The sequence below is a fragment of the Cricetulus griseus genome, chromosome 4, assembly GCF_003668045.3.
Source record: "Cricetulus griseus strain 17A/GY chromosome 4, alternate assembly CriGri-PICRH-1.0, whole genome shotgun sequence".
Lineage (NCBI taxonomy): Eukaryota > Metazoa > Chordata > Mammalia > Rodentia > Cricetidae > Cricetulus > Cricetulus griseus.
In genome coordinates, this window is record NC_048597.1 from 70850651 (window position 1) to 70867684 (window position 17034).

The 17034-nt window shown below is 53.9% G+C and overlaps 1 protein-coding gene across 5 annotated transcripts in view; it reads right to left on the reverse strand.

Moving 5' to 3' along the window:
- Window positions 1-17034, reverse strand: part of Arvcf (ARVCF delta catenin family member) — a 58556-nt gene that overhangs the window by 5469 nt on the left and 36053 nt on the right. For 4 of the 5 annotated variants that reach the window (XM_035444719.1, XM_035444718.1, XM_027413117.2 and 1 more), the window contains exons 4-10: window positions 13164-13394; window positions 5369-5527; window positions 4672-5198; window positions 3278-3777; window positions 2476-2659; window positions 1848-1965; window positions 1391-1562 (exon numbers count right to left, since the gene is read on the reverse strand). In XM_035444719.1, coding sequence (XP_035300610.1) covers window positions 1391-1562; window positions 1848-1965; window positions 2476-2659; window positions 3278-3777; window positions 4672-5198; window positions 5369-5527; window positions 13164-13376 — 1873 coding nt within the window. In that variant the 5' untranslated portion in view covers window positions 13377-13394. Of the gene's footprint in view, window positions 1-1390; window positions 1563-1847; window positions 1966-2475; window positions 2660-3277; window positions 3778-4671; window positions 5199-5368; window positions 5528-9820; window positions 9913-13163; window positions 13395-17034 lie in introns of those variants that run through there. The other variant, XM_027413120.2, reaches the window with a different exon arrangement.

Consider the following 17034-nt stretch of genomic DNA (forward strand, 5'->3'; position numbering starts at 1 on the left):
AGAAGGGTGGTAGGCATTGAGAGGCAGAGTCCACAAGGGACAAGTCTGTGCCATGTTAGGCACAGCCCTCTCCTGTTCAGAGCCCTGGCAGAGACGTACTGTCCTCCAAGGAGGCAGGCTGGCCCAGGACAGTGGTGGCAGTGGAGCCTAGAACAGCCTAACCATGTCCTGAATACCTAGACCTCAGCTCTCATCAGGGCCAGTGACACAACATGCTGGACCTCAGTGCAACAGGACTGGGCCAAAAACTTCCATCCAAGAGGAAAACTGCCCCCCATTGGTGGGGGCCAGACATGGGCCATCCTTTACAGAAGGATGGCCATAGCATCTAGGTCGAGCCCCTGCAGTAGCCAGTTTGAACTCTCAACCCCTTCTCCTTCAGCTGAGGGAGCTCTGGCAGGTAGCAAGCTGGTGCAGATGACCTGGTGCTCCTGCCCAGTTTACCCTACAGGACTTCTGTGCCACACATCACCCACTTCATCAGGGACAGATGGTCCCCCAGTACTGGCCACTCCCTGGGCCCTGCCCACTGTTTGCTCTGTCCCAGTGCTGGCTTGGTAGCTTGTTCTGACTTTGTAAGCAGCAGCCCCTGGGCCTCCCCACCAGTCCAGAGCTAGCATTCCAGCCTCTGTCATGTCTATGCTGTTGTCATGGAGATGGCTGCCCTTCCAGGGGACTGGGGGTGGGGCAGGGCTTGGAGGCTGGAAGGCATCCCAGCTGCCCTATAGTTGTCATGGAAATAACTGTGGGCGCTTAGGGAGCATGGATGACACTCTGTTGCCCACTGCACTTGCCAGACCTGGACAGCAGAACAAACAGGGACTCACCTTGGTGGAACCACTCCTCTGGGCGGCCGGAGGAAGCACAGGAAAGAGGAGATGAGCCTCAGCAGCAGTACCCTCCCAGGACTCATACTCCCACCCATGCCAGGTCAAGCAAGCAGGCTGTGCAACCTCACTTGAGGAACTCTGGGGACTCAGTACCCACAGGGTACAGGGAAGACCTATGGTCAGGGGCAAGTGAAGGCCGTGTACCTGTCCCACTACTACTGCTGGAGGATACCAGTACCTGAAATCTGTACCCTGCAGGTGCTGAGGGTGCCTGGCCAAGTAAAGGGGTGTGGTTACAGGCTGCTCTGTATATAGCCCGGTAGTGTCATTTGTGGGCCCCTGGAATCCTTCCCCAGAGTACAGGGACAAAGGTAGATACCACACCATGGCCCACAAAAAAGGATTAAACTGGGCCTTGGGTCTCCGCCTTTCCCAACTTGCTGCATGCCCATGGGGCTGACTAGATGACTTCCAGCCTCCAGGAGTATCTGCCATGGATGCTGGAAAGCCGAGCCCTGGGAGCAGTGGGAAGGGGATGTATCCCAGTCTCACCCACCCACCTTTGGCCTTCTTGCCACCAAAGCAGCTGGCATCATCCTTTCTCCGACGCTGGGAGGCTGTAGCACTGCCCTGGATCCCAGGCTCAGCCTCCTGGTATCTGTCAGCCCCCGGAACCTCCTTGTGCACGTGGTAGGACAGGTTCCGCATGATGCACACGCAGTTCTCCACTGACTGTGGGAAGATGTGGCCTGGTTGGGCAGGAACACCGGACAAGGGGGTGCTGATCTTCCCAGACGCTATGTGTGCAGCCATGGCCAGTGAACACCAATGGCACTGTCGGCCTAAGCTGGGGGGAGCTGCCAAGAGAGACTATGTCCTCTGCTCTGGGTAGTTCCTACCTGCTCCCACCGGTGCCATTCTAGGGAATTCCCCAGTTTTGGGTCCTGTTCCTGTGACCATTGGGTTTTGAGAACTTGAAGGGAAAACTGTGAGCTAGTTCCCACCTGCCCCACCCACCTTATTGTCTGTGTCCTTCCTGCCCACAGCTGACTGCAGGGCATGTAGGAGCGCGTCCACCAGCCCTTCGCACTCACGGAGTCGCCGCCGGGCCTCTGCACCATCTGAGCTCACATTCCTGGGTGGAAGGGAGCAGGACCACCCGTGATCCCTGTTCTTGCCTTACTGAACACCCCAGCCCACTAGGCCTCAGTGGCTTTCATCTGCACAATGGGTCCTGCTGGATCCCAGTGAGGGTGAACAGGGTGGCCCAACTGTCCTAATGGGCTTTTAGCCTTGGATCTGTGGGGGAGGAAGCAGGTTCCCTGGATCCCAGGCTGAACTGGAATAGGACAAAGATGGACCCCAAGAGGCCAGAATCCATGATGTGCAGATAATTCTGCCCCATCCTCTCAACAGCACTTCCCAACATCAGGACCCCCTGCAGGGTCAGGATGGTACAAAACTGAAGGTCAAGCAGGACCTCGGGGACTTAGGATTCCAACTGTGGGTGTGAGGACAGCACCACTGGAAATCCCAGGGACTTAGGATGTGGCACAGAAGCTCCTAAGACTGGGTGAGCTGGGCTATGAGCATGGCAGTTCCTGCCACCCTGCAGATCTGGCCCATGCCCCACCCCTGCCCACACCTCAGGCAGCCTGATGTGTTCTTGAAGACCGTTGTCCACTCAGCATCCCGGGGCTTCGAGTCTTCATTGGGTTCTCGCTCCCAGCCTGAGTGGGGTACGATAACCTCATGGGTCAGCGTCTGTAAGCCGTGGTCAATGATGACCATCTTCAGGGGCTCATAGGATGACAGGTTCCAGAGAGTGCCTGTAATGTGCCACTAGTCAATACTGTTGACCATGGCCCTCCTGCCTTGGCCTCCCCAGGGATGACACTTGTGATCTTTCCCTCCTTGTCCTCCAGCAGGCACATGAAGCTAGCACAGTTGTTCCTGGGTTTTTTGGGTTGTCCCGGGGATGGCACCTAGGGCCTTTGTACATGTTAGGCAAGCACCCAGCTCACATAAGAAGTTAGGAGTGGTGAAAGCTATAAGAGGTTCTAGGGTCCCACAAAGCCTGGCAAGATGTACTGGCAGCACCTAGTAGTGGCTTTCAGCTAACAGGGAAGGGACAAGTTCTAAGAATGGCATAGCCAGTGACAGTTTATCCCATCCATTCCTGCTACATGAGTGGGTGGACAGGCAAATGCTCCTGAGGTCACAGGGCCATAGAGAGATAGCCCTATGGACCCCCCACCCCAATTCTCCAAGGCGCAAGCCCTACTCCTGCACTCGTGAAGGTAAAGAACTAGGGAGGTAGGGTCTGGTGCCAGGAACCCCATGGATGAGAGAGCTGGGGACCCATCCTAGCACCTGAGCCTGATACACTGTTTCCCCACTTACGGGCTGAGCCATGCTCTTGTCAGCCATGGCCAAGGCCCACTCACCAGTGACCAGCTCACGGACCTCATTGTCACGGGCAGCCCGCAGCAGGCGCACCAGGGCTGGCACACCCCCGCAGTCCCGGATGGCAGCCTTGTTGTCAGCATCACGGCCATAGGAGAGGTTGCGCAGTGCCCCGCAGGCCCGGCGCCGCACCTCAGCCCGAGGGTGATCTAATAATGCCACAAGCAGGGGCAGACCACGCAGCTGCCGCACTCGCCGCTTGACACCCTCATTCTCAAAGCAGAGGTGCTGTAGGTAGGCTGCTGCATTGGCTTTCACGGGGTCCACAGGGTGCCGCAGCATGGCCAGCACCTCTGGCAGCTCGGGGTCCCGCCAGCGTGGCTCTTTTCGGGCGCTATCCACTGAAGGTGAGCGCCGCACTACTCGGTCCAAGCTGCCTAGGCTGCCCCTCTCAGGCTGGGCCAGAGGAGCCGTTGCTGCTGGGAATGGAGGTCGCTCATCTATCAGCTCACCGGCATCATCTGCTGTGTCCTCAAAGGCCCTGTGTGGGTGAACAAATCCTGTCAACAACTTCACAGTAGCCAGCAGCCCTACCCGGTTACCCTGTTCAGGGGTCTGGGAATTCCCTGAGAAGGGGAACTGACAGCATCCTGTATCTCAGTCCTAAACACAGTATGGACACCACAGCCCAATCAGTGAAAGGTCAAGGTTATAGCCAAACAAAGCCATTAATGGGCTTGCATCCCTCCCATGTCAGGACGTACACCAGTTAACAGTGTTATTTAACCATGGCTTAATGTGGTTAGATGTGGCATCTGTCAGTGACAGGGCAGGAACCCTACCTCCTTCCTTTCTGTAACATCTGCTGACTATACCAGCACATGAAGGTAGAATACCCTCCCTGCAAGTGGCCATTGCAATCAGACCATCTGATGAGACATGTCTTTGGCTCTCAGGTGCCCTATGAATTCTCAAGCCCATTTCCCAGGGAAGAGTTTGAGACTAGGAAAGTCTGGTAATTTGCCCAGAGTCACATGGCAAACTCCAGACTCAGGCTGTGTGGTCCTGTTTTCATGCTACGGATATAAATGGGGACGGCATAAAGGGCAGGATCAAGGGCCATGACAAGAAGAACCAGGGCCTTTGGGTTTCAGCTAGTGTGCATGATGAAAACATCAGAGGCCTTAAGCAGAGTCACACCATGAGCATCTGAGGCCTGGGTCTTCATGGCCAGCTGGTTATTAGAACAGAGGCAGCTTCAGGCAGTGACACCAGCTCAATGCCTATCATCCCAGGCCCGTTCTTGCTGCCATCCTTGAGAAGAGATGAAGCCAATTCAAATTGAAATGTAGCCTGATGACCTGTGGGATACTTTGTAGCTGGGAGTGGAAGACAGAGTTCACAGAAGAGGCAGTCATAAGCAACAGGTGCTCACCTGGCACGAAGGCCCCGCCCATACTCAGGCCTCCTCCGAGCTGCTGTGCCATAGTCAGGCTCCAGGTCAGGGCCACCCTCATCATCGGCAGCCAGGCTCCGTGTATCATCCTCAAGGCCATACGGCTCAGCTTGGAAGTGCTCAGGCAGGGAGCGGCCACTTGGTGGTCCAGGCTCAGAGCCCATGGGGAAGGCTTCTCGGCGGCCAGGCAGTGTAAAGCAGCCATCACCAGGCCCTGGGCCCAGGAAGCCAGTATGTGGGGGCCGTACCCCAAGCCCTCGGGACAGGCTGCCATAGCTTGGAATATCACGGGGCTCAGGGCCATCAGGAAAGCCACCTCCACTGCTGAGGTAGGCTCGGGAGAGTGTGGCTGCTGGGCCACCACCACGCAGAAGGAAATGCCGGTCTAGGGGCCCATCAGCAAAAGAACCAAGTGGGGGGCCACCATCCAGCAAGGGGAGTCCATCTGGGCCCAAAGGCACCTGGCGTACTGTCCTTGTGGTCACAGTCTTGACCGTCTTGGTGACCTGATGGACGAGAAAGTAGCATTTGGGCTTGGTGTCTCTAGAGACCTGGACAGTGCCAGGGTTCTCCATCCAAACAAGTGGTCCTTAGGGGGTCAGCTCACATGCCTGTCCCACAGAGGGATGGCTATGGTTGTCCAAGCTGCCCTCTTCTTGCCTGGGCCCAGCCATACCTTAGTCTCAGTGCGCCGGGTTGTGCCATCTTCTGATGTGACAATGGACACGTGGGAGGTGGGCGTGCCAGGGTCTTCCTCCACCGTCACTGTCTCCTCCAGCACCTCAGGTGCCTCTGGCATCGTGGCGAGCGATGCCTGGCTACCCGGGCTCTGTTCCTGGAAGGAGAAGGGTGTCAGAGGTCAAGCTCCATGTACAATAGATTCTGCCTAGATGTTTGGTGACCATGCACCAGGGGTTATCAGTTCTTCAACCTAGGGATGAGGTGTAGGGGGGAGTCCATCTGGACCCAAAGGCACCTGGCATACTGTCCTTGTGATCTTGACTTTCTTGGTGACTTGGTGGACAAGAAAGTGGTATATGGGCCTGGTGGCTGAGACCTGGACAGTACCCTGACAAAGCCAGGGTGGCTCAATTCTCCTGGGTGCAAGGTGGCTTCCCCGAGCTGTATGGCTCTACCACAGGCCTCTCTAGGCCCCAAGAGGGACCCAGAATGTCCTGCAAGATGTTCTCCTGACATCACTTGCCTCCTCAATTTGGCCTTCCTCCTCATTCTACACTATAAGGTCCAAATGACCAAGTCTTAGAGTCACAGTTTCAGCACAGTTCACACAATCCCATGCCAAGATCAGCCAGAAGTCCTCACAGTTCCAAGATGCCCACCTTCTAGAGTACTGCAGGCACCCACAGTGCTATGATATCCTTGCTCCTTCTAGCCCAGAGGCTCTTGGGACATGGAGACCAACCATCATACCAGACACTAGATATATGGATTCCTACCTGCAACCACCTTGCCACCACCCTGTGCAGAGGCATGATGCCCAAATCCTAGGAAAAACAGCCATGGACTGAGTCAGACTAGTCAGTGTGGAAGCCAACTCCAAAGGACAGGCCAGTTCCTGCTGTGCAGAGTGGAACATGGATCTGAGAGCCCATGGTCTGTCCTGGGCTCAGGGCCTCACCCTGTCAACATCTCAGGGTTGGCATCTGGCCTGGACAGGCAGTGGAACTCAAGCTACCGTGGGTGGGTTAGAGGGGACACATTCCTTTGTAACCATGGCTAGGTCAGCAGAAGGCTGTGCCTCGCCCACCCAAGGCCCAGGGAGGGTTAGTAGTTCACATGGCATCTCCCCCAGCTCCGGAACCACAATGCCCTTCCCTGGCCTGGGAGATGTGCTAAGCAGGGGACCAGGCTGCCTTTACAACAGGCCTTCCTGCAGAGGCCATCAGGACAGTAAACCTTCTCGGACCAGCTCCTGCCCTGGGGGAGTCCCTGGCCCCTGATGGAGACAAGTGGACAAGTGTCAGTGTAGCAGTAGCATGACAGGACATCCTGGGTTCTGGTAACACAAGAAAGTGGAGGCACAGAGCACACCTCTCTCTCCCTCAGGAGCAGGGCCTAGAGATTTAAGAGATGACTTTATAAATAAGAGAACTGAGGCCTGGCTGAGCAGAGGAGGTTTGCCCAGAACTTCAGCAATCCTAGCAGGGGGATTTCAGGAACACATGTGACAAGGAAGCCTTTGAGCTTTGCTTCACCTCTTCAGGACAGTGCCTTGGCAGTTACTTTCCTAGGGATGAGAAGGAATGTCTGCTGGGACCTGGCCAGGAAGAGGAGACCCTGTTCTCTGGGAAAGAAAAATAGATGAGGCCCAATGTGGGGACAATTGGAAAAATGCCAGACTGGGTGACCTGGGCACTTCTCCAAGGACACTGGGTAGTTGGGACAGCTCTGTGCTGAAGTCTGGGTTGTCCCATCTCTATTTGGTGACTGAATATCAAGCCCTAGCTCTCACTGCTGGACCCTGGGGAGCTAGTCAAGAGGGGTTTTTGTTTGGTTAGGTTTTTTCTCTTTTTTGGAGGGGGGGGATTGGACCTAGGGGTTGCATTCCTAGATATGAAGGAGGGGGAGGAGCAAGGCTGAGGGTACATGTTGCTTGGGACATTCTGCCAGAGGACAGGGCCCCTTTGTAGATTTGCATGCATCTACATATATTAAACATTCAGAGAAGAACGCTACCCTACTCCCTATCTATATGGTAAACAAGGAAGGACAGAATCACAGCCCCTGGGCTGTGCTGAGGGTATGACACATAGCAACTGGAGTGGTCTGGAGAACCGGGATCCAGCAAAGGGAGGCAACCTGCAGTAATCACCCACTAACATATGGGCTGAGGGATCCTGAGCTTCCAGAGTCTTTGCTAGCAAATGGGAAGCTAAAAGCAGTTAATGACCTCACCCAGGCAGGCAGGCAGGCAGACGTGTTAAGTCAGCCTGGTCCTGAGAAAGTCAAGCCAGCTACTCATGCCTGGGCACACACAGGCAGGGATCTGGACTCATACAAGCGCATGTCTCTAACCCCTCAAACAGGAGCACATATATATGCAATATATGTACAAGTTCCTAGTCAGAAATACAGCCACGAGTGCACTGATGGATGCACATGCCCCCTGCTCTCAAACACACCCTATCTTCCATCCTTTATTGGTACTAGCCCTTACATGTGCTTCCAACATACAGAGAAGGAGCCACTGACACCCAGTCACCAATTGACTGTTGGGTTTTCAGTGGTAGTACATACAGATGGGGAAACTGAGGCCTTTGGTAGCAAGATGCTCAAGGCCATCCTGGGACTCAGCTTCTATCATTTCTCTGAGGTGGGTCCGTGTAATGGTGTGCTGACCAGCAGCACAACTGATTTTCAACAGGAAAGGCTGGTAAAGTGTCTTCGTTTTCATACCTACCTACCAGCCAATTCGTTTTCCCATACTTCTTGCCTGTAGCCTAACAGCTGATTCTGGGCTATTCCTCTCTGGACCAGACATGGACACCTTTCTGAATACTGTCACAGCCCTGTGCAACACATGTGTGCCAACTATGTATGGTCCCTGGCTCCAGCCTCACCTCTTCTCCTCTAGTAGATGCCATATCCTTTCTCCATACTTTGTAGCTACAGGGCCTGGACAGGAGAGGGGTTGCTGAACAGACCTGGGGTTTGCTAGCGTTCTCCCTGCCTGTGGGGGACTACCCAACCATCATGTTCCCTAAAAGAGGCCAAGGGGCAATGAAGAACACAAACCTCTGGGAGCTCAGCTTCCTCATGCAAAGAAGGGAAGGACACAGAAACCCATCCCACCTATCTGCCCAATGCCAGGACCATGGAGAGAAAACCAAGATGTACTAGGATATAACAGCTCATACACTTTATGGATGAGCATCTATAGTCTCCATCATGCAGAACAGACCATAGGCCTTTGAGCACCGCCCTGTGCATTCATCAACAACAAAATGAAGTGAGATGCATACCTGGAGCCTACATCTCTGGGGTCAGGCCCCCAGAGGGCACAAGACGGCTACCAGTGGATGGATGGATTAAGTTATCAACTCCAGCATGGCCCTCCTAAGCAGAATGTAGGGCAAGTCAGGCTGGCATCTCCTACCTGCAGGCCCTTGGTTACCACAAAAACACCACCTCCTTTATGCCTCTGTACAACCCTTCCACAGCCCACAGGAGCAGTGAGCCTACCCAGACAGTGGCTAAAAGGCCAAGGGACACGTGGTGGGTTGAACAAGCTGGGGAGGGGGTCAAGCATCACCATTTTCAGCTTTCCTTAAGCCTGGAACCCAGACACACACTGACCATAAACCCACAACTGCCTGGCCAGTCAGTGGTCTGAACATAGCTATGGACCACATTAGGTATGGGACAGAGTTCCCTTCTACCCCCAAGTGTCTTTTAGGCATTCCCTGCTCCATGCAGCCTCAGCTTCCCAGCCTACTATATAAACCCCACTCCCTCTGAACACAGTACAGGTATATGCTGGACAGCATATAGCCTGGTGCCAGCAGACCCCTCCCGCCACCACACATGGGCAGTACCAGCCTCTGCTCCTCCCTTAGCCTCCCCTCACGTGCAATGCCGAGGCAGAGAGGGCTTCCATTAAACCTTTAGAAGCTGCTCCACTAGTCCCCAGAGTGTAGTCGGAGGAGCATGGAAGGGAGGTGGAGGGGAAGCGAGAGAGCCCCCAGGGAGCAAAAGCCTCAGCCAGCTTCCTTGGGCTGGCGGGCCTCACTCTGCTCGGGGAGGGGCCACTGGGAAGGCCCTGTGCCCCGCCCCCTGGACCCCCGCCACCTGTCCCACGATTCTGGAGGGGTGCACCCGTCCCGAGTCATGCTCGATCCGAGTGCTGGGTCTCCCGGCTTGCGCCCCCACGCGGGGCTCCAGCCCCTGCCGCACTGCCACGCATGGTGCTCGCACACGCCCCCTCCGTGCTGGGCAGCAGGATCACTCCCGCCACAGCTCCTGCCTCCGGGGTCAGCAAAGCCGGCTGGAGAGCAGACAATAGCTGCCGAGGGCTCGCGGCTCGCCTAAACAAAAGCGGGTCTTCCTGGGTAGGCCGGGGCCTCAGGACACCGCCCCCGCCCCCCGCGGGGACCGAGTTCTTTCTAACCTGTCTGAGTTCGGCCGGCATCGGACCGAGGCTCGAGGCTGCAAGCCGGCAGAGGCGGCAGCTGGACCGCGTTCCGCGGGCGCCTCGGCCGCTCCAGCTCTACTGACTCCGCTCCGGTGAAGGCGGACCTGGCAGCGGCCACGACCAGCAGCCAATCGGGCGGGGCGCACCCAGGCGGGGCGGACTAGGCTCCGCCCCCCACAGGCCGGGGCGGGACTCTGCAGCTAGGCCTGACGGGTCGCCAGCCTCAGGTCTTGGCTCCCAGCATCACGCCCTAGGGTCGGTACCCCACCGCCACTCCCACACCAAGAGACTTTGGCAGTCTTTCTTCTGAGGTCTCAATCTACCCCCAAGTGAATGTGTATACGCCCATCCACCTCTACAGTTGTGTAAACTGAGGTCTCACAAAGTAGACCAGGGGCAAAATTACCATCCTGGCACAAGCTACTTACTTACCCTAACTGTAAGTCACTTTCCTCCAGACATGTTTTGGTATGGTCAAGCTGCAAATTCTCAGGTTCCTCACTCCACATAGGTCTCCAAGTCAAGGTCACTGCAGAGCTTAGTGGGGACTTTCATGCATGACCCCACAGGGTACCCAGTTTGTGTCTTGAGCTCCTCATTAAAACACAAGTCAATATCTTCTCACTCTTTGAAAGCTATTACAATATATCAAACAGTGGGGCAAAGACCAAGTCTGGGATTGCCCTGGGCTAGAAAGTCCCTGGACTGAGGCTCTCGTCAGAAGCCCTGGAAACAGAGCTGGCTTTGGACTATTGGGAAATGACAGATGGGCTGTGGGGATCAGAGCCAGTAAGATGTATGCTACTCCACCCTAAGCCTTCCAGCAGCCACACCTGGGGAGTTTGACTGCTGGAGGAAAACAAGTACAGGGAGGGGAGGAGCAGACACTAAGGCCATTCTCGTGCCTGCTATGCTGCGGACATGCCAATGACTCCTTCATCACATGGTAGGAAACAGGTTTGGAGAGAGTAGAGCTGCGGACAGCCCGGGGAAGCTCTGAGGGTACTCCAAGGAAAGGGGCCCAGGTTGGATTCCCTGCCTTCTGTCTGCTCCTCCCCACCCCAATGTGAAAAGTGAAACTTGCCCCAGGATCCACCGTGCCTCAAGGATCAGCCGTTGACAAAGGCTGTACTGTGAGACGCCCAAAGGTGCTCATGCTAGGTGCCCACTGGCCTCAGTTTCCCCATGCAGACCAGAATGCCCTACTTCTGACCTACTTCATCATAGTCACCCAGACCAGTGAGCAGAACACACTGTTTTGAGGGAATGCAGCCCAGATCTTACATTGATGCTGTTTTGGTCTTCTGTGCATTTTCTAGATGTTACTGCCCCAGCCACAAACCCATTTTGGTTAAGCCTGAGGCAAGTACAGCAGCCCAGCTGCCAGGACATAGTGGTGTGCTATATGCCCCCACCCCTCAGCCCAGGGTGAAGGTTAGATCTGCTCTAGCTGATGAAAAGCAGGTAGCTAGGACTGTGGAACAGCCCAAGGAGAAAGGCTGTGAGGCTGCAGGCCCCAGCTACCTACCTTGCCACCACCCCAAGTTCTCAACCACCTATGCTGGCCTGTGACTCAGATGTAGGTCCCCAATCACCTCTCATTGAGAGTAATACACAAAGATTCAACACTGAGGCAAAGGCCTAGCTAGCCCAAGTCTCTTCATGTCCCCATCAGCCTGTCAGATCTGGCCAGAGCCGAAAGTGGGATGGGATAGTGGGTAGGGAGAAGACAGCCTGAGGACTGCAGCTCCAGACTGTGGGAACAGCTTCCTGCCAGGGTATTGACCCTGAGGTTGCCCTGGGTCTATCCTCCCATGCTGCTTGTCAATGAGATGGAGAACAGAGCCTGTAGAACAGCCTCAGGGTCAGTGGCTGATACTGACCTGTGGCCCCACTGAGCTGTTCTACTTCCTTTAGAAGGCTAAGGAAGGTTACAGGTACAGAATTCACTATTGGGTCAGTATGGTTTTATATGGTAGGGTCTCCTGTAAACTACAACCCCCAAGGCCTCACCACCTGGAAGACCTAAGGTTTAGAGTTTGACTGAGCACGCTCCTCATGGGTGTGTCCCAATCATCCAGGCCCACTCCCCTCAGTCCTAATTCACTGTGCTGCCATACAGAAACCACTTAGCACCATGTAGTTGAAAAAAGGGCTCTTCAGCCAGATGTAGTGGGGCATACCTTTAATCCCAGAAGTCACAAGGCAGAACCAGAGAGATGGTTCTTGTGAGTACGAAGCCAGCCAGGGCTACATAGTAAGACCTTGTTTCAAAGAGAAAAACAGGGCTGTGTGTGTGTGTGTGTGTGTGTGTGTGGCTCCCAATGGGCTTGGGGTCTCCTGGAGATCTGGAAATCTTTGGTTCTGACTGCTGTACATTTTAGGCAAGTAGATGTGAATGGATGTAGGAACCCTTATCTGTGAACCATCAGACAAGGACAGACTCGAGCCAGTCCCAACCTGTCCCCAGAACCTGACACAGGCAGCTTGTCTATGAGTCAATCATGCCTATTGCTTTCTTCCCTCTCTGGCTAAAATGGACCAGGGTTCCCTCCAGTCTCTAGCAAGTGCATGCTAAGCATAGTCCCCAGGATAAAGGTCCAGGAGGACCTTAGAAGGGTGAGGATAGCGTATATAAAGCATGGAAGGGCAGCTGCCAAGTTTAAGAGTGCAGGAGTTGATCATGGGAAACTGAGGATCCACAGTAAGCTCAGAGGCCAATTATCTGTTCAGGATGGTGAGGAGTGGCCATCTCTTCCTGCTGGTAGCTGGGTGAGCCTCAGCCATAATGGAAACCTTGATAATCATAGTAGACTCCAAAATTCTGCATTTCCTCATGCTGGGACCTCCCTACATCGTGTGTAGGAAAGTAGGGAAGGGCCAAGAAACTGATGCCTGGCTGCACACCTCCACCTCAGCATTCTCAGGTCCTGGCTATGGAACAGAGCTCCCCACCTGGAGCCTGCCTGAACACTATCTACAGGAAATGGCCAGGGGAGAAAATAATGCTTCTAGGTCACTGAGCTGTAGGCAGATGGTGGGATCTTGCTGGGTAAGACAGAAGAGACCCAATCCAGCTACCTAGACCCCAAGGGCTCACTCAATGGAAGGGGCTGATTCTGAGGGTCAGGCACGTCCTACTCTCTTCTCCATTCCATATCTGGCATAGACAAATGGAGCTTCTAGCCCCATGGGATCTACTTTCCTTCCCCTGCCCCAGGCCCCAGCAAACCTACAAGTCACTGCATGCTAGCTGTGATCCACCAAGACCTCAATTGCTTCCCTACTTGGCTGTCTTCACCCTCCCCCAGACTATTACCTGAAGAACCAGCTGTTGCCAGGCCATTGGCAGGGGCTGTCCACTGCCCACCATACCACCACTGCTCATGCCAGGCTGCTGGGCACGCTCCAGCTGTAGGGCAACGTGGCGCCGTTCTTGTTCCAGTGCCCGTGTCAGCCTCTCGAAACGGGCCTCCTGTTCCTTCACTGAGGCCAGAATGCTGGCGGCCGAGTGCACGTTGCAGTCCTCCATAACCAGGGTGCCAGCTGCCTGCAGGCGAAGGAGAACAAGCTCAGGGTGGGGCGGAGCATTGACCTGGTGAGGCCATCCTGGGCCCCCTGCCACCCTACTCACAGATCACAGGACTCTCTCCCAGACCAGAGCATCCAGCTCTCTGGAGGGAAGCTGCATTGATTAAATTCTAAATTAAAAGCCATTAATCTGAAGCTGGCCGGAAGCAGGCAACTCCCTCCCTGGGAGGCTGGGCCTCTGACCCAGACTCTTCGGTTTCCTGCCAAGCCAAGCTGAGCCGTGGACCATGGGTGTCTTCAAGCCTGGTAGGAAGGATGAGGAGAGCTGGTGTGATAAGTACTCTCTATCTTCCAGGCTTCTGGTTGCCCCTATTCTGCTAGCTAATAATTCCAATCTCATGGGACCACCTCAGTCCTGTCCCACAAGGACCCACAGAGGGTGAGGGCCATTAGCAGCCACACAGTAGGTATGCCCAGGTCAATGCAGCCAGCAGGCCAGTTGTGAGAGGCTATCCCACTCCAAGCACAGGACACCAAGGCAAGGGGGTAAGGACCACTACCTTGCAGATGCTAGAAATACTGACTGTGGATCAGGAGTCAAGCTTCCACTCACAGCCACTTCATGGCTAAATAATCCCTGGCAGAGGTTCTGGCAGAGCTCCCCTTGCTTAAAACTGGCCTGTGTCTGAGAAGCCCAGCCCTCAGGGAAGCTCACGCCTGCCCTCATACTAGCCCAGTGCTGTTCCTTGAGCCCCAGAGCCCCCAGGGGATCAGAGGGAGAGGGGGCTTGATGTTTGTGGTGATAAGCCATCATTTTCCCTTGCCACTCATTCTCTGACTGACCAGTATGTTTGTTTTTCAACAAAAAGTAGGCCAAGTATGCAGAGCCCAGATCCAGGCTCTTGGCTGTGCGGGGGTACAGACATACGCCACCCCTCAGTATGTGGCCTGAAGCCCAGTGCAGTTTGGGACCTGCTCCCAGATGGCTCCACCCAGACTGCTAGCCCACTCACCCCTGAACCAATACAGTGCCTGAGCTTAGAGAAGGGAGGTCCCTGCACAGGAACGCCATGCATGTACTGGGTGATACCCACAGAAGACAAACTGACAAATTCTGCAGCAGCCCAAAAGTGACACATGTACCTCAGAGGTAAAAACAAACAAACAAAACAAACAAACAAACAAACAAAAAAAAACCACAGTCCACCTAGCAAGGCAGCTGGGAAAAATGGGGCCCAGTGAAGGCAAGAAGTGAGTGTTGGCCCCCACAGCTGTTCATTTCCTCTGCACCTGTCACACAAATAAAACTGCCAATGTGACCCTACACAAACACTGGTGTGGGCAGAGGAACTATCCCCAGTCAACCATTGCCTGTAAAATTAGCCAAACTTCTGTTGGGAGAGGTGGTCACTAGGAAAGAAACAGGAAGGGAGGTACAGATTGGGCTCTCTAGACAGTGTGGCACGCAGAAACAAAAGACATAGTCACAGCAGGGGCACTCAGGGCCCACCACACAGCAGGACCTAGGTGTTGATGAGCCAGAGAGATCATAGGGGCTGAGCCTTGAAGAGGGCTCCATCCTGGAGAGGACGCTCACCTAGGGAGGGTTGAGTGGGTAATGGAGCCGTACCACTTGAACAATCTTGCCTGAAGCATCAGCCCACCTAAGTGAACTTCAGAACCACAAGGAGGAAGGGAATGTTGATCTTGTGGACCAGAGTTCACTTCCTTCCATCCTGCATAAATACAGGGATTCCTGCCTTACCTCTGATTTCATCCCTGTACCCTCCAGACCCATCAGACATAACCGAGCCTGAGCTGCAGCCTAGAGATAGCTTCCCAACCCCCAGATACTTTAAACATGCCACAGCTCTGGCAAAAAGATTCACCACTGGCTCTAGACGTGGCTGGTGGGGTCCAGAGACTAAGATGAGAAAATGACTAAACTTCACACTGGCCTTTCCATTGCCCAATTCAGCTAATTCAGAGAAAAATCACTGTGTGTTTCCCAAAGAACACCCCCAAACACTAGCTAGACTGGGGAGAGGTAGAGTCTTGGCAATTCCCATAGGAGAGCCTGCCAATGCGTACCCTGTCTGCTCTTGGATGTAGTACTGACCCCAAAGACTGCCGGTACCCATCTAGGCTGATCAGAAAAGGTCTACACATGAGACACAGGTGACCAAGGCCCAGAACCCCAAAGGACAGGGTTTTATTCTGTTTGTTTTTGGATTTTTGAGAGTTTCACTTTATACCTCTATACTCACTATATAGACCAGGCTAACCTCAAACTCCCAGGCATCTGTATGCTTCTGCCTTGAGTGCTGAGATTAAAGATGTGCACCACCATGCCCAGCCCAAGGAGATTTTTTTTGGATAGTAACTCAAAATGCTATTTTTATATTAAAACAATAACTATAAAGCTGAGTATAATTGTACACACCTTTAATCCTAGCACGGAGGCAGAGGCAGGCAGATCTTTATGAGTTTGAGGCCAGCCTGGTCTACAGAGTGAGTTCTAGGACAACCAGAGCTCCACAGTGAAATTCAGAAAACAAACAAACAAACGAAAACAATAAGTATATGCTGTCATGGAAAGCAAAATGCATTTTTTAAAAAAGACTGACCACACAGACTTCAAAGCTGCTTCTCCCAGCTAGGACTTGGGGGCAGTGGGCTGCAGGTCTTGGGGGAGAGGTGGGCACTGAATATGCATCTGCTGCAGCCCAGGGGCCACCTCAGGACAGTCAGCAAGTGTGATGCTATGAGCCTCAGTTGACATCCTTCACTGCTGGCCTGGGACAACTCAGCCCCATGCTCAACATAACACCCTACCCAGGCCCCAGCAACCAACTGCACAGTTCTTGTTCAATGTGCATAAGACAGAATAATAATGGGGACCCTCAGTGTGACCAAACACCAGGATGAGGCCAGAGGACCCAGGAACCTGGAAGAGGGAGCTGGAAAAGTCAGGACTGAGGTTAAACTTGGAAAACTCAACATCGAAAGAACAGCAGCTACCAGACATGATGGCACACATGGGCAATCTCAGTCTTGAGAGGCAGAGGCAGGAGCAGCATCACAAGTTTGAGGCTAGCCTGGTCTACATAACTCAAGGGCAGTTAGCACTGCATATTAAAACCCTGCCCCAAGGAGAGGGGCTGGAGAGATAGCTCTGAGGTTAAGAGCACTGACTGCTCTTCCAGAGGTCCTGAGTTCAATTCCCAGCAACCACATGGTGGCTCACAACCATCCGCTATGAGATCGGGTGCCCTCTTCTGATGTGCAGATAAACATGGAAGCAGAATGTTGTATACATAATAAATAAATAAAATCTTTAAAAAAAAAAAAAAACCCTGTCTCAAAACAAATAACAAACAGTAAAGTGAGCCAGGAAGATGGCTCAGTGGGTAAAGTGCTTGTTACATCTAACTGAAGACCTAAATGCTGGTCCCAAGAATCCACGTAGAAAACAGACACAGTGGCACAAATGTCTGTTACCCTAGCATGCTCCTACTAAAAGAATTCAGGTCTTACAACTGCAGAAAAGGGATGCCTAGTAGCTGTGTCCTCTGCAGCAACATGGGGAGAGCAACAGGCACTGTCAGAAGCTGGGTGGATACTGACTCTCTTCCCTGAAACCTAAAGCAGCATTCATT